Below are 22,871 nucleotides of genomic sequence, written 5' to 3'. Positions count from 1 at the left end.
GAGCGGGCACAATGGTGTGGCCAGGACTGCAGGGGTGAGGAGGAGTCTGGGTCCCGCCCGCGCCGAATCCAGATCAGTCCAGGCCCCGCACTGCCTGTCTGGACTCCTTTGAGCGACATTAGCCTGGAAAGCCCCAGAGAAACAAGCCCAGGCTTCTTTGTGGGTATTCACCAGTGGACTCTGGACGGCCCTGAGAAGGAGCCCATATTGGCTCGGGGCGTCAACTTCTCCATCTGGAAAATGGGGGGGGAAAGATCCTTATATCCTCGCTTTGTACTGCAGGGGAGCCAATGAGGTTAGGATGTAGTCCTGAGTGTCCCCCTGGGCGCCATGTGGAAGGGGCCGGTGGGGTCCAGCAGGGCAGTCATCCATCCATGGGCGCTGGCAGGATCACTGGCCGCCCTCGTCCCCTGGTTGTAATTCGTTGGCACCTCTCTGGATGATGGCCATCTCTCTGTGGCCCAGCTGCATCTCAGGAAGCCGGCTCAGGTGGGGGTTGAGAGATGGTCTGTTGTGGGATTTGTGGCCACACAGAAGCCTCCCGTGGGGACGGAGGGTAGGAGGGGGACGGCTTGCTGGCAATGCCTCTGGCCCGCGTACACCTCTGATGCATAGACCCGGGTGGGGAGAGGTTTGCTCTGCCCGCTTGCTGAAGGGAGGGGTGGTGAAGACTCCTGAAGGTCACGAGGTACACAGGAAACAGTCTCCACCTCCCCAGGGTGGGACCTTGTGCAGATCCAGTGGGGTCAGAAGGCTCCTCAGAAGAGGCTGGGTACGAACTCCTCGGGAAAACACGAGAAAGCTGCCAGGGAGGGCTTGTGAACAGCATCGGTGCACTTTTACCCCCGCTTGGGATACAGGCCTGTGTCTTTGTGTCTGTGTGCTTTGGCAGGTGCAGGGGGGCAAGGAGGAACGTGATCTCAATTTCCTCTTGCAAAATAGAGGCGCTGATTGTTCTAGGTGAAGCCCTACCAAGTATTAGGCACCGAGTCAGCTGCTGGGGTATGAACGAATGTCACATGTGGTCCCTGCCCCGCAGCTAAAGACCCTCCTGGCATCGGGAGGCAAGAGCTGAAACCAGCGGTGTGCCCTGCGATCAGGCCCGTGCCACATGCTAGGCCCTGTGCCAAGCACCATTTACATACTATCTCATTTAATCTTCCGAACAACCTGGAGGAACCTAGATTCCAGTGCGTGCCCTTCCCACCACGTCCTGCTGCTTGCCGTGTGGAAGCATGAGATGGAATTATGCACAGCGTGCGGCGGGAGCACAGAAAGGGTCCATCGCATCCCTGGGGCGTCAGGGAGGGTGGAGCAAGGATGACGTAGAGGCCCAGAGAAGAGCTCACCGGGCAGGCATGGCAGGGAAGGGCGTGCCAGGCAGGCAGAGTGCTTGGACAGAGGCCCACCAAGCAGGAGCCAGCGTGGTGCATTCAGGAAATCGTGCCTTGTTTGGTGGGCCTCATCCTGCAAGCCCTGTGTCCCAGATGCTATCCACGGGGCACACCCTGTGTGCTGCTCCCTGGGAAAAGGGACCCGTAGCTGGAAGAACTTGGACAGGCAGCAAGCCCCACCTTGCCCAGGGGAGTCTGTAGCACATGGGCTCCGGTAGCCAAACAGGGGCAGTGAAAGGAGTGAGCACGAACTCACCAGAGCCAGGGAAGCGATGTATCCCTTCCAGGGAGATTTCGAAGGCCCCATCCGCACAGCACAGCTCGCCTGCACTTTTCCAGCATGGCTCAGCGTGCTGTGATGTGTTGTGAGATGGTTTCATTGAGGTCTGCCTCCCACAGGAGACCACTAGTCCCACGAGGGCAGGGTGCCTCTCTGTTCATGGCTGAGTCTCAGGCGACTGGATGCTCGGTAAATACTTGCATCGTTTCAGGATCTGACAGTCTTCCCTACTCAACCCACTTACGAAAGAGCACCTAAATCTCTTCCCCAGAAAGAAGTCGACCTGTTGGCCTTGGAGAGCCCCCAAAGGCAGGGCGCACCCACCTTGCCCCTGCCCCCTGGCCCAGAGAGCCTGTGCAGCTGACACGGGCACCAGAAAAGCTATCATCTTGGCTTTGAAGAGCCAAGTGCCTTGCAAGATGCCACTTGTCTTATTCATGGGTCCCTGGAAGGCTCATAAGGGCTTTAAATGTTCCCCTTTGTCATCCTCAGGGACCTAGAGGAACGAGGGGTTTGCAGGAATGAAGCTGTTTCGGTGGCGGTAGGAAAGTTGGAGATGATACAGGGTAGTAAACATTTTATTATTATTATTTTTTTAGGTCAGAAGGGATTCCACAGGTCATACTGGTCCACCTCTCAGATTTTAATCTGAAGGTATTTGCTGCTGCTATTATTACCAATAATGATAATGATAGTTTTACTGCGTTTAACTTTTAAAGAGGGCCACCACACTGGGGGTGGGCCTGCTGAGGAGGGGAGGTTTGTTTATTCATCCCACAAATATTGGATGCGTGATGCTGTGATGGAACTCTGGGGATCCAGGGGTGGGCTAGACAGCCCCTGCCCTCATAGAACTTTCCATCCCGCAGGGAACAAATACTATGGGCCGGCTCCTGTCCTAAGCACTTGACAGGTTTAGCTCAGGTGTTCCTCGCAACAAAACCTGGGAGGCAGGTACTGTTTAACAGTTAACCCTGTTTTCAGATGACAAGACTGAGGCAAAGTGTATCTCAAAGATAGAAAGGGATGTAGGAGGGATTTGAACGCAGGCTACTGGCTCTGAAGTTCTCCCAGGAGGCCAAGAGATCTGGGAACAGTTATACACACACCCACAGAGCCATGGAAGAAGAGACACGGATATGGAAACATCTAGAGCAGCATGGAGTTGCAGCGAAAACTGGGGAAAAGAGGAGGATAGACAGTAAGCCCTGAATTCCAACTGCTGTTCTTGTTATCCAAGGTTACAGATCGGTTGCCCGCCCCTCGCCAAGGGAAAGGGCCCAGGCACCAGGCCATTTCCCCAGGAGCTGGAGCCAGCCAGGACCATGGCGGTCTGCGGGCCCACAGTGACCGTCCTAGCAGGCTGGGCATCTAGGGTCACATGGCATCTCCTGAGGCATCAGATTCAGAAGTGATTCTGTGTCCCCCATAACCATTCCAAGAAGAGGATCAGAAGCCGGCGGGGGGAGGGGAAGTGGGGAGCCAAACTGGAAGGAAACTTGGGGTCTTTATTCTTGCCTCTGAAAATGCCAGGCTCTGAGAGAGGGCGCATACACACTCACCCCCTCTCCCCATTGAAAACCAACGACTGCACTTTCCTCAGTGCCCAGTAAATTGGGCACTCGAGTTTTATGTGTATTATTCCTAAAGTGAAAGGAAGCAGAAAGAAGGCAGAGGTTCTGGAGTCAGAAATCCAAGCACAAGTCCTGCCTCCCCCGCGGCCTCGTCGGGGGCCCTGGCACCTGTCCTACTTGCTATGGCACCTGGCATGTGTTACAACTGTGCTTTACTTTTCTGTCCACGCTGATATGGCATCTTTTTTTCAAATTATCTTTCAAATAGGGTTTATTTTTTCGAACAGTTTCAGCGTTACAGAAGAACTGAGGACAGTGGAGCATCTTGTTGGCTCAGTCAGAGCATGTAACTCTTGATCTCGGGGTCATGAGTTCAAGCCCCACATTGGGTATGGAGCCTACTTTATTATTATTTTTTTAATGTTTAATTATTTTTGAGAGAGAGAGAGAGAGCACGCTCCAGCAGGGGAGGGGCAGGGAGAGAGGGGGACAGAGGATCCAAAGCGGGCTCTGCACTGACAGCGGGTGAGCCCCATGTGGGGCTCAGACTCACGAACCATAAGATCATGAGTCAGACCCTCAACTGACTGAACCACCCAGGCTCCCCAAAGCCTACTTTATTTATTTATTTAAAAAAAATTTTTTTAATGTTTATTTTTTCGAGAGAGAGACAGAGACAGAATGCGAGTGGGTTAGGGGTAGAGAGAGAGGGAGACACAGAATCCAAAGCAGGCTCCAGGCTCCGAGCTGTCAGCACAGAGCCCGACGCGGGGCTCAAACTCACGAGCTGCGAGATCATGACCTGAGCCAAACTGGGACGCTCAACCGACTGAGCCACCCAGGCGCCCCTCCCCAAAGCCTACTTTAAAAAAAAAAATTGAGACGATTGTACAGAGAGTTCCTGTAGACCCCACACCCAGTTTCCCCTATTAGTAAGTCTGCCACATTTGTTATGATTAACAGACAGATGTTGATACATTAACTACAGTCCACGCTTTATTCAGGTTCCCTAATTTCCTTGTCCTCTTCCAGGATCCCATCCTGGATCCCACGTGACATTTTGTTGTCAAATCTCCTTAGGTTCCTCATGGCTGGGACAGTTTCTTAGGCTTATCCCTACTGCTGATGACCTTGACAGTTTTGAGGACTGGTCAGGAATTTTCTAAAATGTCCCCTCGTCTGGCTTTGTCACATGTTTTTCTCGTAGTTAAACTGGGGTGATGTGTTCTGGGAGGAAAGACACAGAGGTGACCATGCCCTTGTCGTCTCATCACGGGCCCAAGCTCTCAGTATGACTTATCACTGTCCATGTTGACCTTGATCACTTGGCTGAACAGCACAGAGATTTTTGTCTTCGTTTGGCAAATGTTTACCGACCACCTGCTAAATTCCAGATGTGTTAGGATCTTGGAGTAGAAAATTAAAGAAGTTAGGCCCAGGGCTCCTGGGTGACTCAGTCAGTTGGGAGTCCAACTTCGGCTCAGGTCATGATCTCACGGTACGTGAGCCCGAGCCCCATGTCGGGCTCTCTGCTGACAGCTCAGAGCCTGGAGCCTGCTTCAGATTCTGTGTCTCCCTCTCTCTCTGACCCTCCCCTGTTCATGCTCTGTCTGTCTCTGTCTCAAAAATAAAAATAAACATTAAAAAAAATTAAAAAAAAAAAAAGAAGTTAGGCCCTTGCCCTCAGCACGTTCATGACCCAGTAGGGCAGGCAGGCACGTATAGAAGTAATTGCCATAGACTGTGCCTTGGGCTGGGTTGTAGGAGATATTTGCAGAGAGGAGAGAAGTGAGCCAGCGTGCTGGAGGTGGAGGTTGACAGGAACAATTTCACAGGAAAAAAAAATATTCAAAATGTTGGAGAATGCCTTTCCAGCAAGAGGGAACAGCATGTGCAAAGACACAGGCAGAAAGAAGCAGGTGGTCACAGAGGGCTGAGCCTGGTGGGGCTTGGATAACAGAGAAAGGGAGGCCGGCAGGGCTGTGCACACCGGGCAAAAACATTTGGTCTCCATCTCCAAGTAGGGAGTGGCTGAAGGGTCTGGGCAAGTGCAGAGGGCTAGCAAGTGCAGAGTGCTCAGGCTTGGCCTGAGCAGGTGGGTGGAGGGCAGCACCACAGACCCAGCGAGGCCCCTCTGCATCAGGAAGAGCAGCTGGCTTTAGGGAAGGTCTTCCTAAAATGCAAGGCCAGCCAGGCTCCTGCCTTGGTCCACAGGACCCAGTGGGGGTCTGGCCTCTACAGAACTCTCCAGTCTCCTCTAGAGTAGCATGCCTCCCTCCTGCTTCTGCCCTGTGGTCCCTCTGCCATCCCACCCCACCCCATCCCATCCCTATCATCATTTTCTCTGAGCAATCATTCACATAACATAAAAGTCACCCTTTCAAAGCGAATGGTTCAATGGGTTTCAGTATATTCACAACGCTGTGCAACTCTCCTCGCTGTCTAATTCCAGAACAGTTCCTTGCTCCAAAAAGAAATCCCCCATTCACCCTAAGCCCTGGCCCCCGGCCACCACTATAGATATGCCTCCTCTGGACATTTTGTATAAATGGAACCATGTCACTTGTGGTCATTTGTGTCTGACTTCTTGCACTGAGCATAATGTCTTCCGGGTCCGTCCACGTTGTAGCAGGTGTCAGAGCCTCCTTCCTTTTTTATGGCTGAGTAATATTCCATTGTATGGATGGACCACATTTTGTTTGTCTGTTCATCCATCAACGGACATTGGGTTGTTTCCACTTTTTGTCTGTTGCGAATAACACCGCTGTGAAGAGTCATGTGCAAGTTCACGTGTGGCCGTGCGGTTTCCATTGCTTTTGGGTAGATATCTAGGAGCGGAATTGCTGGGTCATAGGGTAACTCCGTGTTTAACTTTTGAGGGAACTGCCAGATTGTTTTCCGGGCTATCTGTTCTTCCAGGCATGCCTCTCAATCTGTAATAGAAAGTTTGGATGGTCGTTTCTTATTCTCTATGCTCTGTACGCTCCGGGAGGGCCACGACTGCGTCGGTGTTTGCCCAGTATGGTGCCCAGCACCTCGCAGGCATTCAGCAAATATGGGTGGGTGGGCAGGTGGGTTCAATTTCTCAACTCCTATGTTGTAGGCTCAGTGCAGGGCACCACACTGGCAGGGACCCAGACAGTGGCGATTTTTACCCTGGTGGGTAATATTCAGGAGCCAGTTGGCAATCTTGGCTGGTGCTCAGGAGAAAGGGAAAGCTGGGGAAAGGAGAGTGTCCCAATTGGTGGCATTTATTTGATCGTTTAAGCCTCGACAGTGAGACCACCAGGCGCATGAAGGGACAGGGGCCGAGGCAAGGCCCGTGGAGGAAGAGGTGCCGTGTAGGACACTGAGAAGCCCAGGAAGAGAGGTGGGAGAGAAGCCAGGAGCCTGGCCTGTCTGAAGCTGGGTGGAAAAGGACTTCAAGAAGGAGGGCGCATGGCTGGCAGTGTCTAAACAGCCCGGAGAGGGGGAGGGAAGTAGAAAATGCCCAGCATCTGGGCCCTTCTGCCCCCGCGCCCCCTGCCCCCAGCACACTGGCAGTCTCTTCCCACCCCTCTAGGTTGGCTCAGCCATGGGCTCAGCCTCATAAGCCATGGGCCACCCTGTGGGCGTATGGAGGGTGGGAGTGCCAGCAGGCAAAGGGGTAGGCGGCCCACTGCCTGCTCTGCAGGGTCCAGGACCCCATTCAAGTGGCTGAGGTGGGGTAGAGGCAAAGGGGCTTGAAGTGAAGGATGCTGAGAGACTGGCACGTCAGACCCACTGGACCCGCATGTACATCTCAGGCTGGTGGCCCCTCAGCCCTCAAAGGGACTGCCCCATCTGTGGGTCTCTGTACCCATCAGGCAGGGGAGGCGGTGCCTCATCCACCTATTTCCCCCCATTTCCCTGTGCCCAGAACAGTGCCTGGCCCTCAGATGGCCCTCAGTGAGCATCAGGGAAGGACAGTGAGCCGGGAAGAGTTGGGCCTCTCTGGAGGGGAGGCAGGGCCACCCGCAGAGCTAGGAGGGTGGCGGGCCGGTGTCCGTCCCAACCTACTCAGTCCCAAGAGTGGCAAGATCTGGTCCGTGCAGGAAGTGCGTGCATGTGTGTGTGTGTGTGCACACGTGAGAATGTGTGGGTGTGAGACGGACTGTAGATCGTGTGAGTGGGCCCTGTGTCCGAGTGTGTACACATGGGTGTGGGTGCAAGATCATGTGTGTCGCCGTGAGTGCAGGGGGTGTGAGGTAGTGTGTGAGTGTATGTAAGTATGTGTGGGTGTGTGCGGGTCAATTACATGAGTGTGTTAGTGTGTATGGTGTGTGTGTGTGTGTGTGTGTGTGTGTGTGTGTGCATCAGGAGGATGGCTTCCAGCGCCAGGCAGTGTTTAGAGAATCTGGCGACGAGTCAAGAGAAAGTTCCTGAGGGATCAGAAGGTTCTGCCTCTCGGACTGCAAATTTCAGCCGTGTGTATTGAATCAATTTTACTTCCTGTGTGAAGTCCTCGTTAATATGTGATAAATATCTGGACAAGCCCTGCCGGTGGCTGGTTTTGTTTTGAAATCAGAAGGGCAGAGTTGAAGCAGTCCCTCGGGTCCTTTGGGGGTGGCATCGTGGACACCAGGGCACTCCAGGCCTCCTGAGATGGCGGGCCCGGACCACCACCCTGGCCACGTGTGGTCTCTTGCTCCAGGGCTCCCACTGCTCCCCCACCCCAGCAGTGCTTAGGAGGCTCCTGTGCTCGCCTCCCCCACCTCTCTCCCACCTCCCAAGCCTGCCTTCCCAGCTCCTCCCCTCCCAGAGAGATCCTTCCAGGTCAGGGCTTCCTGTGCCACAGCCCGCCTCTGCCCTGGCTGGTCACAGACTTTGACTCGGTGGTAGGCCCGGAGCGGGCCCCACCTCTCTCCGGAGAGGTTAACTCCTGGCTAGACGGTGCAGAGTGGCCCGTTTTCTGGGGCAGTTGTCACTGGCCAGCGAGGCCATAGGAGGAAGAGATCTTCCAGTTCTGCTGGGGTTCGCCACCCAGAGTTTGTACCGCCCACCCAAGCCAGAGCCCTCGGCACCCAACAGAATCGGAGAGCCTTGGGGAGCCAGAGGCAGAACCAGGGGCCCTGAGGAGCCACAGAGACCTGGGAAGGGAGGGTTCTGGGCCCCCTACAAGGTGAAAAAAGAATGATGCCCCCTCGCTCCCACCCCGTGACAGGGCAGCACAGGGCAAGGAGGCTGGAATCAAGTGTATGGCCAGGGTCAAGCCCAGCCACCCAGTGGGCCCTCAGGTGTCGGTTGGGGTCTGAGTTTAGGCTGCAAGTAGGCGCCCAGTGACCTGATGGCAGGTGTGAAATGGTCTACTCTTGTCCTGTCATTGTCCTTCTGCTGCCTAGGGGACCAGATGCCCCCTCTCCGGGCCTGGCCAAGGGCCCCTCCGGGCGGAGCTGTCAGAGCCAGGTCACGTGGGGTCCAAGGGCAATAGTGGATTCCTGTCACAGACTATGCAGGAGAGTAGGGGGGCGTGAAGGAGCCGTCCAAAGCGACAGGGAGGGGAGGAGCACTTTCTTCCCTCCTCCATGGCCCTGGAGATCCCCATCCTCTCAGACCGTTGATGCTTGGGCTTACCAGAAACATGCCTGAGTGGAAAGAACACCGCCCCCAGCCCCTGCCTTCGCTCCCCTAGCCATCCCCCACCCCTAAAACCTCCCACCAGGGTGATGGCAGCTCCTGCCAGCAGTTCCCACACCAGGCATAGCAGAACCCTGGAGGTCAGCTAGACGTTGGCCCTGGCCCTGGAACGAATGATCAAGGTCACCGTCTAGAGAGCAGTCATTAAGTGTCAGGCGCCGTTCTCCCACGTTCCATGCGGTGGCACACTCAGGTTCACCGCCACCTTCTGGAGCAGGTCCTGTATGATCCTCAGTCTTTGGAGACTCAAAGAGGCCAGGGGACTGGCCCAAGGCCACCCAGCTGGTTGAGGGGGAACCACGGTTCAGACACAGATTCGTCTGAGTCCAGAGCCCTCGCTTTCGGCACGGTGCTGAGCTGCCTCTCCTGAAGCCGGCAGAAAGCAAGAGGCTAGTGTTCTGGAAGCCGCCAGGAGGGCGGGGCCAGATCCTCCCCAAGAAAAATCAGACAAATGGGCCTGGCACCCGCCCAGCCAAGATCGGGGTACTGATGAGAGCCTGTGGCTCTCGCTCTGCATCCACCGGGCCACACATTCCCAGCACTTTGACGCGTCCATCCCTGGCTTCCCAGCCCAAGGGGAGTCGACTCTTCCGGCCGTTGGCAACACCAGCCAATCAATGGTAGAGAATAATTGTTTCTGGCTGTGCCAGCCACCCACTTTGGTTGATGAGACGGGGAAGGTCAGATGCTGAGGCAGGGCTCCCAGGACAGGATCTAGCCAGAGACAGGGACCAAGGCCGTCAGGAAGGGCCACTGGAGCAGGGGCTTCTGTGCCTCCAAGGCCTGAGTGACAGGGAGCCTTTGCCCCTGGTCCTGCTGAGGACTCAGGGATGTCAAGTTGAGACCTGGCCTTTATGCCCGGGGACAGAAGGGCAGCTCGGGCCCTGGCTGCGATCCTTCTGTCTCCGTCCATGCATCTGGACCCAGGCAGGGATCATGGTAGCTGGTGTCTCGCATAGAAGGAGCCAGCATGGCCGTCCGCTGGGCTGGAGTACATGGGGTTGGGGGGTGCACCGAGCGGACAGACCAGAGATGGGCAGCCCGAGGTGAGGAAATGTCCGCAGGCGAGCAGCAGGCTCAGCCGGCCCAGAGCCAACCAGATAGGGTAGGCGCCCCCACCCAGTGCTGACCATACATGTCTCCGGCCCCCAGACAGAGCTGTGACCTGGCCCTGCTCGCAGCAGATGAGCCTGCCCACCATGGCGAGCCCCACTCTGAGCCCCGACTCCTCATCCCAGGAGGCCCTGTCGGCCCCCACCTGCTCCCCCACCTCTGACTCCGAGAACCTCAGCCCCGATGAGCTGGAGCTGTTGGCCAAGCTTGAAGAGCAGAACCGGTGAGTTGGGGCCTGGGGGGCGGGGAGTGGCCTCAGGGGTGCAGCCTGGGCCCCACACAGAAGTTCCCGGGGGCCCCCCCTCACACTAAGAGCTGGGCCCGGCCCTCGGCAAAGTAACAGCGCCCACCGGAGACTTGACAAGGGACGTCTTCTGCCGTCCTCCAACCCCGGATGATCGGTTTCCCCATTCCGATGAGACCAAGGTTTCAAGAGGGCCAGTGAACCTGGCCTTCGCTGGCTGAGCCTCTGTTGGAGGGAAGAACAAATCTTCTGACTCTGGAGCCAGGCCTTCCCACCTTTCTCCTCTGGCCCTTCCCCTGGTTTCAAAATGTAGGCGGTATTATTATTCGGATACAACGAGGCCAATGGACAGAGAGTTTGTGAGTCACCGCCTCTAAGAGGAGGGGGCCCGGCACACCATGTGGGGCTAACCAGGAACGCACCAGGGTCGGTGAGGGAATGAGGCAGGACGTGAGCAAGAGCCTTCGTTGTGGTTCCTGTAGGAAGGAACAGCGAGGCCGACTGGCTAGCTCGAGTAATCTCAGCGGGCTCGGGGGTGCAGGGCCAAGCCTAGTTGGCCTGGCACCTGGCCCGGGGTGATCAGAGCAGGGGAGGGGGTTGGTTTGGGGGTTCTAGATTGGTTGGTCTGCATAGGAAAACTGCGCTTGGCAGGCAAGTCCTTACCCATCTCTAGGAACCTACTAGGCTGCCAGAGGGTGGTCCCCCCCGGGGTCAGCAAGGCCCAGATGGCAGAGTAGCAGAAACACACAGCCACACAGCTGCTTGCCAGCTGGCTGAGTGGCTCGCCCTCCCTGCACCTGGTGCGTAGAGCGTAGATCTTAACCAACCCTGCCCTGCGGTGCTGGTACGCGACTGAGTCCGCCAATGCATGGGCTTCTCAGCGCCGTGCTGGACACAAACGGGACACAAAGATGTTAGCCTCTCTGGGGGCCCGGGAATGAGGACCATGGCCCAGAGAGGGTAGAGCACCGGCTAAGGCCCCCCAGTGAGAACAACTTAGACCCAGTCTGGGACTCCTGAGAGGAGGGGCCGGGCTCCCCCGGGGGTGCCCTGTCCCCAGAGAGTCACTAGAGCCCAGGGGCGGGGGCAGGAGTTGGCCGCAGCCGGGGCCCCGCCCCCACCAGCCCCTCTCTGCCCAGCCTCCTGGAAGCCGACTCCAAGTCGATGCGCTCCATGAACGGCTCCCGGCGGAACAGCGGCTCCTCGCTGGTGTCCAGCTCCTCGGCCTCCTCCAACCTGAGCCACCTGGAGGAGGACACGTGGATCCTGTGGGGCCGGATCGCCAACGAGTGGGAGGAGTGGAGGCGCAGGAAAGAGAAGCTGCTCAAGGTGGCGGGGCCTGTGGGGCTGGGCGGGGCCGGCCGGGTCACTGGGCCACCGGAGGGCAGCACCAGGGTCCCAGGGCCGTCCGGGGCCCCCGCGGGCAGAGAGCGGAAGTGGAGATGAACCTTGCCAGGACACGGGAGGGCCAGGGCCGCGGTGCAGGGTGGGGCCGGCCAAGCTAGTGGCTGTCACGCCGGTGTCTCAGGTACCCGTTTGTTTCCCGCCCGCTCTGTTCCGTGACGGACTGGGGACCGCGCATTAAGCAGCATGGCTTCTGTCCGCAGCACGGGGGCTCGGCCAGCTCTGGGCCGCAACCGAGCCACAGGCCAGCCCCATCTCAGGGCTGGACCGGGTGGCCGTGGGAGGCCGCCCTGGGACAGGGTCCAGCCCGGCCTCCCGCCCCCCCCTCGCCCCCCCTCCCCCCCGTTGGCAGGAGCTGATCCGCAAGGGCATCCCCCACCACTTCCGGGCCATCGTGTGGCAACTCCTGTGCAGCGCCACAGACATGCCCGTCAAGAACCAGTACTCGGAGCTGCTCAAGATGTCCTCGCCCTGTGAGAAGCTGATCCGCAGGGACATCGCCCGCACCTACCCAGAGCACGAGTTCTTCAAGGGCCAGGACAGCCTGGGCCAGGAGGTCCTCTTCAACGTCATGAAGGTGAGGCCCGGGGCCGGCAGGTCTCCACCGCCCAGACCCCGGCCTGTGAGGGCCTGCCGGCCCGGAGGGCCCCTGCGGTAATGAGCATGTGTCCCCTTTGCAGGCGTACTCCCTGGTGGACAGGGAGGTGGGCTACTGCCAGGGCAGCGCCTTCATCGTGGGTCTGCTCCTCATGCAGGTAGGCCAGGCACCAGCCACAAGCCCGGGAGGTGGGCCAAAGCAGAGCGTGCCCCCGTCCAGGGTCCTCCTGGGGTCAGACCTCCCTCCCCACCCACCTACGGCCCCCGCCAGGCCCCAGGCCAAGCCCCCCGTGGGTGGGCTCGGAGGGGCTGGCTGCCTGTCCTGGTCCACCGTCCCCTCCGGGAGCTGCCCGGTCACCGCCCAGGGCTGGCACTCAGGCGGAGGGCTTAGGTCAGCCAGTGCGGTGTTAGCTGGGCCAAGGGTTTCCTCCAGAGAACCCGGCAGACCTAGGAGGGGAGAATGGAGACAGCTGGGGCTAAACCAGAGGGTGTCTCACCTTGGGCGCTGGGGGTGGCCAGCCCTGGGCTTCAAGTCCCAGCTCCCTGTTTCCTGCCAGGAGGCCTGTGGTCTCAGCCTCAGGAGTTTTCCCATCAATGAAACCGGGATGATGATATTTACCAGGGGTTTGTTATGAGGGTCCAGGCAGCCTACGCAGTCCGCGTTCTGTAAGTCTAAACGTAACAGAGGCAGGCGAAGCACCACGCCCCAGGGCCATAAGAAGAGCCTCGAGCGCCCCCTCCCACCCTGCCTGTCCCCACCCACCCAGATGCCCGAGGAGGAGGCCTTCTGTGTCTTCGTGCGGCTGATGCAGGAGTACCGCCTGAGGGAGCTCTTCAAGCCCAGCATGGCCGAGCTGGGGCTCTGCATCTATCAGTTCGAGTCCATGCTACAGGTAAGCCGAGGCCTGGTGGTCTGCACCCGCTCACCCCACGCCCGTGGGTGCTAACCTAGACCTGCCCCGTTCCAGTCTCTTTAGCTGAAAGTTCCAGGGCTGGGAAATCGCACACAGAGGTTCCAGCTCAGAAGGGGGTCCTGTGCTGCGACAGGGCCGGGGCGGGGGGCGGGGGGCAGATGGGTACTGCCCCAAAGGGTGCTTCAAGCAACGGGGCAAGGGCCAACCATTGATGGTGGGCACCCCTGAGAACATGGGACTCCCAGAGCCACCAGGGCGAGAGGGGTCGGGTTGGCTCCTGTCAGGTACACCCGCAGCCCCTCCTTGTCTGCTCCCCAGTGTGGCGGAAGGAGGGAAAGTGTTGTCTGCCTGCCTTTGCCGATACCGGAGAGCAGCCGCCTCTGTTTATAAATAGCAGCCCCCGCAGGGCCCGCCCCTGGCTGGCAGACAGAGACTGGGCGTGCGTGTATGCGTGCGTGTACACACACACACACACACACACACACACACACACGGCCTGCTTCAGAAGCTGGTCACAGGTGGGACTGTGTAGCTCTGCATAGCAGATGGCAGGGAGGTGCTGTCGCTTGAGGGGACCGGGTCGTGTTGGCAAGCAGGTGGCCCGGGGCCACAGAGAAGAAGTGACCCCACCCTGGCCTGGGTGGCCAAGGCCTTCCCGGGTGAAGTAGCTGGACAGCACCAGAGAACCCCCAGCTGCAGAGGAAGCCCCAGGGCAGGTGGGGAGACAGCCCCAGAGTCTGTTTTGTGTTGGTGAAGGACATCCAGGGGGTCCTAACACCTGGTCCAGCCCCAGTTTCCCCGGGTCCTGTCACTTGCCAGCTGCCTGAAGTTCAGGCCAGGCAGACAGGCATCCCCTGAGCGTTGCTGGGCACAAGTACCACGCAGGGGGCGGTGGGTGGACACAGCAACCGGCGGGTCACAGAATATGGGGCTCACGCCACAGCCCACCTCTCGCTCTCTGGGTGAACTTGGGGAGTTGTGTAACCACCCACCTCCCCCGAGCCCCAGAAGCTCCCTCTTGAGGCAGCGGTGAGGACCCCACGGGTGGTTGTGCCAGTGCGGCCCCCCGTGCATCCCCAACACCCAGTAGCTGCTGCTGCACCTGCCGCCCCTGCCGGTGTCCCCACCTCGTGCTGCTCAGAGCACTGGGGTACCTCAGCCTCCCCCAGACACAGTGCCACGGGTTGTCAAGGGCAGGCGGGTAAGACCCCCTGGAGGCCGGGGTGCCGAAGCCCGGCCCTGGCTGGTGGAGGGGGCCCTGGGGGGCACGGACAGCCATTCCTGGCGGCCTCCTCACGGGGCCTGGCCTCCCCCCCACCCCCACCCCAGGAGCAGCTCCCGGATCTGAACACCCACTTCCGCTCCCAGAGCTTCCACACATCTATGTATGCCTCGTCCTGGTTCCTCACACTCTTCCTGACCACCTTCCCGCTCCCCGTTGCCACTCGTGTCTTTGACATCTTCATGTACGAGGTGAGGACGCCAAACACCCCTTCCTCTCCCAGATCCCCAGCCAGGCCCCGGCTGAGGGAGGGCCGGGACTCGGGGAGGGGTCAGAGACCCCTGGGACGACAGGACCTGAGATGCACCGCCACCATCACCTTTGCAGGGCCTGGAGATTGTGTTCCGGGTCGGCCTCGCCCTGCTGCAGGTGAACCAGACGGAGCTAATGCAGCTGGACATGGAGGGGATGTCCCAGGTGGGCCAGAGGGGCAGGGTGGGCGGGATTCCCTTACACTAGGGGCACCAGGGCAGGTGAAGGCCTCCTGAGAGATGGCGGGGGGGGGGGGGGGGCAGTTGCAAGGGCGGAAGGTGTGCTGAGCATCCTGACCCTTTGCCATGACCTCTGTTCCCCGAGGCCTTCCTGGAGGACCCAGACAGGCTCTGATGAGCAGCCTGGGGGAAATGACGGAAGGTCTAGGCTTAAGCCAAGCCCTGGGCGGTCCTCCTAACCCCCCCCCCCCGCCCCACCGCCCCGACCTCCTGCTCCCAGCCCTGGGTCCTCCAAAGTCTAACCCGGCAAATAGTAATACCAGCCAAACTACAAGGTCTTGGGTGTGGTTTTGGTCCCGGCACGGCACGTGGGCCAGGCGAGGGCCCGGGAGGGAAGGAGGGGTCCGGGCAGCTTCACACCCGCCCTGGCCGTCCCGCCTGCTGGAGAAGAGGCCAGCCTGCTTTTCCGCCATGTCCCCATCATGCAGGCCCCTGCCCCTCCCCGCGTCTTCCAGCTGGTGCTTCGGGGAAGAATGCACAAAGGCCACGGCTGTGTCCACGAACACGGGCATCCATTGTGCGCAGCTGCCAGAGGGGGCCAGCTGGGCTGGGGAGCGGGAGCCAGCCTGGCCCCGAACCGCAGCAAGCTGTGTGCTCCGTCGGGGCTTACGCTTAACCCTTTGCCCGGGCTCCCGGGCGCAGGCGTGCGGGCCGACCAGCGAGGGGGTCTTCCCTCCAGGCTGCTCCCGCCGCCCTGATTCCTCACACTCTTCGGCCTCCTCTCACTGCCCCCTGGGGGCAGCGACATGCCTGCCCCTTCCCCTGCGGAGGTCCCTGTGCTCAGACCCCTCTACCGCCCGGCCTTTGCCGGCAAGAGCTCCCGAAGCCCTGCTTTTTTCCCTTCGAACTGAGGTCCGGGCTGTGGATGCTGCTTCCCCGGCCCCGCTTCTCACGTTCACTCGCTCGCTCCACACGCCCTGACAGAGCGCCCGCAACAGGCTGCACCCTGAGCTGGGCCGTGGCCGTGCCCCTGGCAGACCAGCTCCTCCTGCGGGGAAGCAGCATATAGCTCTGGCGGCCCCCGCACTCGGGGCCTCTGTGTCAGTGACCGCCTGTGCCCCCACAGTACTTCCAGAGGGTGATCCCCCACCAGTTCGACAGCTGCCCGGACAAGCTGATCCTCAAGGCCTACCAGGTCAAGTACAACCCCAAGAAGATGAAGAGGTCAGTGCCGGGCGGCCAGGGGACTGGCACAGAGGGGGTCCCCGAGAGTGGGACGTGGCCTCATCTGACTCCCCTCTGCAGGCTGGAGAAGGAGTACGCAGCCATGAAGAGCAAGGAAATGGAGGAGCAGATCGAGATCAAAGTGAGTCGCGGGAGTGGGGGCAGGGACGGGGTGCCCTTGGGAGGGCAGCCTTGCCCAAGCCGCACACAGCCTGTGCTTCGAGTCCGAGGCGTCTGCCTCCACACACCTGCCCTTCCTTCACCAGCGGGCCGGCATGTTAGCGAGGGCCCACCCCACTGTCAGAGACCGGTGGCAGATAAGGTGGATAGGTCCCCACCCTCATGGGACGCCCTCCTCATTATCGTGGGGAGATGGTCGGGGAACAAATGGTACAGACTATGGACTCCAGAAAGTACTCTGGATAAAAACGCGCAGAAGAGAGGCAGAGCTGACCCAGGGAAGATTGCTCTGGGCCCAGGGAGTCAGTGCAAAAAGGCCGAGCAACAGCAGGCCTGATGGACCGGAGGAATATCAGGAAAGCTGGCCCTGATGGGCGGAGCCCTGAGGTCAGGGGCAGGCACGGAGGACCGAGGACGGTGCCCACTGCGGCCCCTCAGACCCAGACTCGCCTCTCTCTCCTTCCTTCTGCTTTCATCCTTCTGCATGTGATTTTAGTTATTCATGCAACAAGCATTTATTGAGCATCTACTGCGTGCCAGAGTCACAGCAGAGACTGAGGCTTCTCCCCAGTCCAGTGAGAGGGACAGACACAAACCCAAACCCCAACACACCTGGCTTTGTCCTCTTCAGAATTCACTTCCCAGCTCTGCCGTGGACCAGCTGTATGACCTAGGAAGGTGGATTCACCTTTCTGAGCCTCAGTGTCCCCTTCTGCAAAATGGGAATAACATTTGCTCTGCTGTTCAAATTATTATCATTATTGTTAATTTTAGTTTTATTATCATCACCACTATCAATGTCTCTACCCCCTTTAGAGAGGCAGAGGCAGAGGCAGAATCTAGATTAGAAGCCAGTCCACCTGCCACCCATACCTGAAGGGGAAAGAGGGCATCGGTGTCCTGGTCCTGTTTGTTGGTTTTCCAGAAAGTTTTGTGTCCCGAGTTTGCAAGCATCCCCCTTTCTCAAGAATGGCAGCTTGACTGATGTGCCAGTCCCAACGTGTGTGCCTGTCTTGCTCATACACGGTCATGGGCCTGCACCCATCTGGTGACTGTGAGGGCCCAGTGGTAGGTACGTAGGGACACAGCAGACACTCAGACTACATGCCCAACCTGGAAATTTCCAGGAGAGGAGCCTGAGAGCCCACAGACCTTAAAGGATCCAGGCAGACACCTTCTTTCATGGATGGCCCTGCCCTTGGTGCTTTCACTTTTAGCCTGTTTCAAAATGTACCTGAAATTTGTTTTAATCAGGTGGTCAAGTGACAGACACAGAGACGACACTGCCCTTGAAAGAAGAATTTATTACTCCTAGTTGCCAAAAGGAGGGGGCACGCCCCACCACACCTGGCCACGTGGGGAAGCACCCGAGTGGGTCAGAGTGGGTCAGGATGCAGAGGGTGAGAGAGGGTAAGCGTGGGCCAGCTCCTTTATTGGGCATCCCCAGGAAGGAATGGGCAAGGCAGGCAGTCAAGTTTGAGTTCAGGATTGGTTGGTCTGAACAATTTCAGCAGAAGCTGTGGGCTACAGGAGAGTCCTCGGCTGCCCTGGGACAATTTGGGGCAGGGAGAACGCTGGCTGGGTGTGCGAGTGCTATAGGGAAGGTGGGTGGCTGTGGGCTCTGTATTGGCTGGTTTGCATATGAAAGGCTAGTTGAGGGCCAGGCATTCTCTCCAAGATTAGCAAGGTGGCTGGATATCAAAGCATCAAAAATACAGAAAATTTAAAAGAAAAAAAAAAAAAAAGCCCAGCGTGTGCATTGACCCTGTAGTCCCTGTTCACTCCCTCTTATTTTCCCTTTGGGGTAAGCAGGAGAGAGGGGAGTTGTCAGTCGGGCACATGCGGCTTCTCAGGGATCTCTGCGATTCTGCAATTCTGCGGTGGTGGGTCGTGGCCGGAGAGAAGACAGAGCAGTGCAGGGGCCGGGGGCGAGGATCAGGACCCTGGAGCGCAGATATGGGGCAGAGAGCCTGCCCGAAACAGATCGAACCCAGGCCAGCTGGGAGGCCGGGCAAGCCACCACCCCCTTGGGACTCAGTTTCCCCACCCGTGACATCAGTGAATGACCCTCAGTCGAGTCTATGATTCTCTCTGACCGCAGTTGCCTCCTGGGAGTGTTCTGTTTCCATCACCTTTTTCTCCCAGGAAGAAACCAGGAAAGGTTCTTTGTGATCCACAGGGAGACGGGGCCCTCATTAATAACGGATGAATGTGGGGCCTGGGGGTTCAGGAAGACGCAGGATCTGGTTGGTGTTCATTCAGCACACACTCTGGGTCCAACTATCTGTACCCGCTTCGTAAGGGGTGCCTAGCAGAGGCTACGATGCAAGGCATATATAAAGCTCACCTGCTTCCCAAAAGGCCACGGGGAACTTAAAACCACAAATATCTAACCCAAATCCATCAGTGCAGGAGAGAAGGCGGAAAGCGAGGGAAACTGCCTCCAGAACCGCCCCGCTGGAGGGAAGTGACAGCTTTTGAGCACAGCTGATTGTTGGTGGCTCACAGAAATGTAGCTGTCCCGGTGAAGGAAACGTGTGTGTTCAGCAAGACCCCCTCCCCTGGACCCAGACTCTGAGAACAGTTCGTTCTGGTGCCCGAAGCAGAGCCATGAGGGGCGGGGACTGACAGACCCAGAGGAAGGGTCTGCCCAGTGATAGGTGTCACATTGGCCTTTGGCAGGCCCCCGTGTGGGGTGGAAACAGACTCCAGAGAAAGTGGGTGTGGGTGCTGACTGCTGACCCCTGAAAGCGATCACATTGTTTTAAGTGAACCAAGGATTCTTTAAAAAAAAAAAAAAAAAATCTAATGGGCCATTCTGAACAGGGATTGGCCCTGACTGTTTTCTGGAATCACTGACCCAGAACATCTGACCACGACTCCATCTTGCCCGGAGGCGACCTGGCCCTTAAGGGGACAGACCTCTGTGTGTATGGGGAACGGGGTGGGGTTCTGACACACTCCCCCCCCTCTCCCCACATAGAGGCTTCGGACGGAGAACCGGCTCCTGAAACAACGGATTGAGACCCTGGAGAAGGTTAGGAGCGTGGCCACCAGCCTGTGGCACCAACTCCTCCAGGCCCCAAGCAGGACCCAGCAGCCAGAGGGCCGGCCAGCCCCCCACCCGGGCCAGGGCCCGGGCCCCACCCTGAGCCAGCAGGCCCCGAGGAGCATGGTGTAAATCTCACGGGGCCCCCACCTCCAGCCCCACCGAGATGGGGGCTGCCATATACTCAGGGGTTCTAGGGCCGCTTCGCTTGGGATCGGGTGTGAGGTTACAACCCAGTTCACTGCACACACTGGTCCCTCCTGGGCGGCCTGCATGGGGCGGAAAGAGGCAGAACCCCAGCTTTGACTGAGGTGCCCCGAATTAGGCCGCAGGCTCCCAACCGTGGAATTTGGAAGCCTCCCCCTCAAAAGAAAGGAGAGGAGAGGGGAGGCCTTACCACTGGCGCCGTGGTGGGATGCCACAACCTTGACCCTGGCCCCCAGCCTGCTTTTAAGGACAGGAGTAAAGGCGGGGGGTCCCACCTTCCTGCTCCTCTCCCCGCCTCACTTGGCCCTCCACTGCCCACAGAGAGTAGCCCCCCACCAGATTTTACTGCCCTTGGCCCAAAGTCTCAATTCTTGCTTAGACTCCACGGGAAAACACTTCGTCCTGGCCCAGCGCTGCCACCCCGCCCCTCACCCTCCGGGGATGGCGCCGCCTCCCACGCTGAGTTTTCTGGGCCCTGGAGGGTGTAGCCGTGGGCACCCCCACGTCCCCACCCACACACAGACCCCTCTCCAGGACGGAGCTAGCTCTGGCTTTGGTCTTCCTCCGGGTCCTCTCCTGCTGGTTCTTTGGTTCTCTGGTCTCACTCCTCTCTCCCCTGCTTCTAGAGATAGTCCACTGCGTTAGTGACAAGTCGTTCTTGTCTGTCTCTCCCCCTCTCCTGTCCCTGCGCGCCTTCCGCTCTGCCTCCTCCCCCTGTTGCTCGGAACCCCCTCCGCCGGGTAGGAGAGCGCTGCTCTGGCTGATAGGTTAATCCAGGTACCGTAGCTCTTCGTCTCCCTCTCCGGCTTCCTTCCCTGTCCCTGCACACCACAGCCAGGGACGGCCTGTTCCTCGGCCACTGCCATGGTTGGGGGGGGGGGGGCATCTGGGGCGGGGTGGGGGCAGGCCTGGCACCATGCATGGGGGTGGCTGGGGCTCGCTTCCAGGGGAAACAAAGGTTTCCCTAGGGGGGAAGAGGGGTGTGCGCGTGACAGCACAGTGTGTGTGGGTGCGTGTGAGCGTGTCTGAGTGTAAGCCCATGCACGTGTGCAGAAAGCCTCCGCCCTCCGGGGGACACAGGTGGGGGCCCTGAGGCTATATCAGCAACAGGCCCTGGTGTGTGCACTGCACTGAGCCTCTCTACCACACACACACCACCACCACCACCACCACCACCACCACCACCCCCACCACCCCCACCACCCCCCTTCTGACCCCTCACGCTCCTCTCCGCTCCTACCTGCAAGGCCTACCATCTCTCACCTGCTTCTGCTGCTGCCTCACCTTGAATGGCTTTATCTGGAAGCTTCTGCCCACCACCTGGTGGCTCCGAGCCTGGAATGGGGGGCAGCCCGAATTGGTTGGGGTGGGGGGGATCAGGCTGGGGGCGGTTCTTCGCCCTGGGTAGATGGGGGCCCCAGATGCCAGGACCGGAGAGTTGTAGGAGAGCTACGTCCCACCTCCCAGCCCTGCCCTGAGGGGCTGTCCCTGAGTCCCTGGGGCCCTGGCTGCCTCCAGACCCCCACCTTCACCAGTGGGGCCCAGACACTGCTGTGCCATTGGCCTAAGTAAGGATCCTTTCTCCCCACCTGGGGCAGGGGCCGAGAGCCAGGAGCTGGCAGGGGAAGGGGCTGCCATTTGGGCTTTCTCCATTCAGGCGCCACAAAGCCTGGGCCCCGGGGTGGCTCTCCCCCTCCAGGCTCCTCCCTGTGCCCCTCCGCACGTGCCCAGGCCCGGCGGGGCTCCCCATCCCAGGCTCTGAGTGCGGGAGACCTCGTCCCCTTCCTTCCCTCTCTGGGCCGCCCCCTGGGGTGGGCCCAAGGGGGGGGCCATATGTGAGCGGAGGGCCACAGCATCCGGTCCTCGCTGTGCTCAGGGCCAGGTGACGCGGGCGCAGGAGGCCGAGGAGAACTACGTCATCAAGCGGGAGCTGGCAGTGGTGCGGCAGCAGTGTAGCTCAGCGGCCGAGGACCTACAGAAGGCGCGGAGCACCATCCGGCAGCTTCAGGAGCAGCAGGTACCCGGCCGGGTGGGGCCCCGCACCACAGCCGCCCGGCCTTCCGGACCCGCCCGGTTACTTCCTAGCAGGCAGGGTAGGGGGGACGGAGAAAGCCGGAGGGGACGCGGCTCCCCCCACAGCCCCACACCCACGTCCCACCCGCCGGTGAGGTGTCTGGCCTGCCACACTGAGCACGAGGCGGCCTTGGCGCAAGGGCCCCTGGGAACCAGGCTGCACCTGCAGTGCCCCCTCCCTCAGCTGATGTGGCTGTGATTCCCTAGGGGAATGTCCAGCATCTCCCTGAGGTCTGAAGGGCTGTGGGCTTCCCCGGGGGCCAGCCATGCGGGATGGGAGCTAGGACGAGAGACAGAGAGGGTTCCCCGCTCCAGTGCCCAGCACTTTGCCCTCAGAAGAGGGTCCGGTCTGTGCTCACCGCTCTGAGCTGGCGGAGTCGGGGTGAGGGGGCAGCCCGACTCTGTTGTGGGTCATGAACTCTGGGTCAGTGGCGGGAGCGGGGGGTGCTCAAGCGAGAGCACCGTGAAGAGTTCACTTCTCCAGGAGGTGGCTTTTCGGGTTTTCCTTTGGCTCTGCCCAGGCCACCTTCCTTTTGCCATGACCTGCCAGCGGCACCGTAGCCCTGGCAGCAGCAAGGCAGATGGGGAAACAAAGGCTGGGCTCATCCCGGCCTTGGCACGATGACCCCTTTCAGGCCAGAGAGACCGCCACCTGCCACCCCTGAGCTGCAGAGGCGGGTGAGGCAGGGAGATAGCTGCTGGGGCTGGAGCTGAGGCTCAGCGTGGGGCCCGGGGCCCACGCGAGCCAAGGGAGGGCCCCTCGAACCCGTGGATCTCGGAGACCTGCGGTAGCCAAGGGCGGCAAGCGGGCCCTCCCCTGGGAAGGGGCCAGCAGCCAGGAGAGGCTGGGACCACCTCCTGGAGAACCACCCTCCCGGGCCTCCAGGCATCGAGATGGGGCCATGGCTCCAGCCCCAGGGCTTGCTTCCCTCACCCACCAGGCGGGTATCCACTCCCCTGGGGCTCACCCTGGGGTACGTGCGTTGAGAAGCCTTCTGGGCCCTGAGCAAGAGCCTGATCCCAGCAGTCTCCCCACCCCTTTCTGTTTTGAAACGAGGGTGCGGCGAGAGGAGGGAGGTGGAGGAGGGGCAAGAATGCCCCAGCCCCACGCTGCTCCCACCCCACTTTGTGCTTAGGCGCCAACTTCACCTTGGGGAACGTGCCTGGGAGAACCCATCCTCCACCCCAACCCCAGCAAGCCTGGGAGCCAGCCTGAGGCCCTGGAAAGAGCCCTGCAGAAGGTCCCCACT

General features: G+C 59.6%; 1 protein-coding gene across 6 annotated transcripts in view; it reads left to right on the top strand.

Moving 5' to 3' along the window:
• Positions 1-22,871, top strand: part of EVI5L (ecotropic viral integration site 5 like) — a 29,390-nt gene that overhangs the window by 2,115 nt on the left and 4,404 nt on the right. For 2 of the 6 annotated variants that reach the window (XM_043590200.1, XM_043590196.1), the window contains exons 2-13: positions 10,056-10,239; positions 11,400-11,589; positions 12,017-12,241; positions 12,345-12,419; positions 13,029-13,154; positions 14,505-14,648; positions 14,785-14,874; positions 16,015-16,112; positions 16,194-16,254; positions 19,276-19,329; positions 20,293-20,325; positions 21,425-21,565. In XM_043590200.1, the coding sequence (XP_043446135.1) occupies positions 10,088-10,239; positions 11,400-11,589; positions 12,017-12,241; positions 12,345-12,419; positions 13,029-13,154; positions 14,505-14,648; positions 14,785-14,874; positions 16,015-16,112; positions 16,194-16,254; positions 19,276-19,329; positions 20,293-20,325; positions 21,425-21,565 (1,389 nt within the window). In that variant the 5' untranslated portion in view covers positions 10,056-10,087. Of the gene's footprint in view, positions 1-72; positions 1,280-2,273; positions 2,329-10,055; positions 10,240-11,399; positions 11,590-12,016; positions 12,242-12,344; positions 12,420-13,028; positions 13,155-14,504; positions 14,649-14,784; positions 14,875-16,014; positions 16,113-16,193; positions 16,255-19,275; positions 19,330-20,292; positions 20,326-21,424; positions 21,566-22,871 lie in introns of those variants that run through there. The other 4 variants (XM_043590202.1, XM_043590201.1, XM_043590198.1 and 1 more) reach the window with 3 other exon arrangements.

This window comes from Prionailurus bengalensis, chromosome A2 (genome assembly GCF_016509475.1).
Source record: "Prionailurus bengalensis isolate Pbe53 chromosome A2, Fcat_Pben_1.1_paternal_pri, whole genome shotgun sequence".
Taxonomy (NCBI): domain Eukaryota; kingdom Metazoa; phylum Chordata; class Mammalia; order Carnivora; family Felidae; genus Prionailurus; species Prionailurus bengalensis.
The sequence above is the reverse complement of the archived record's forward strand: the minus strand, read 5'-3'. Positions and strand labels throughout refer to the sequence as shown.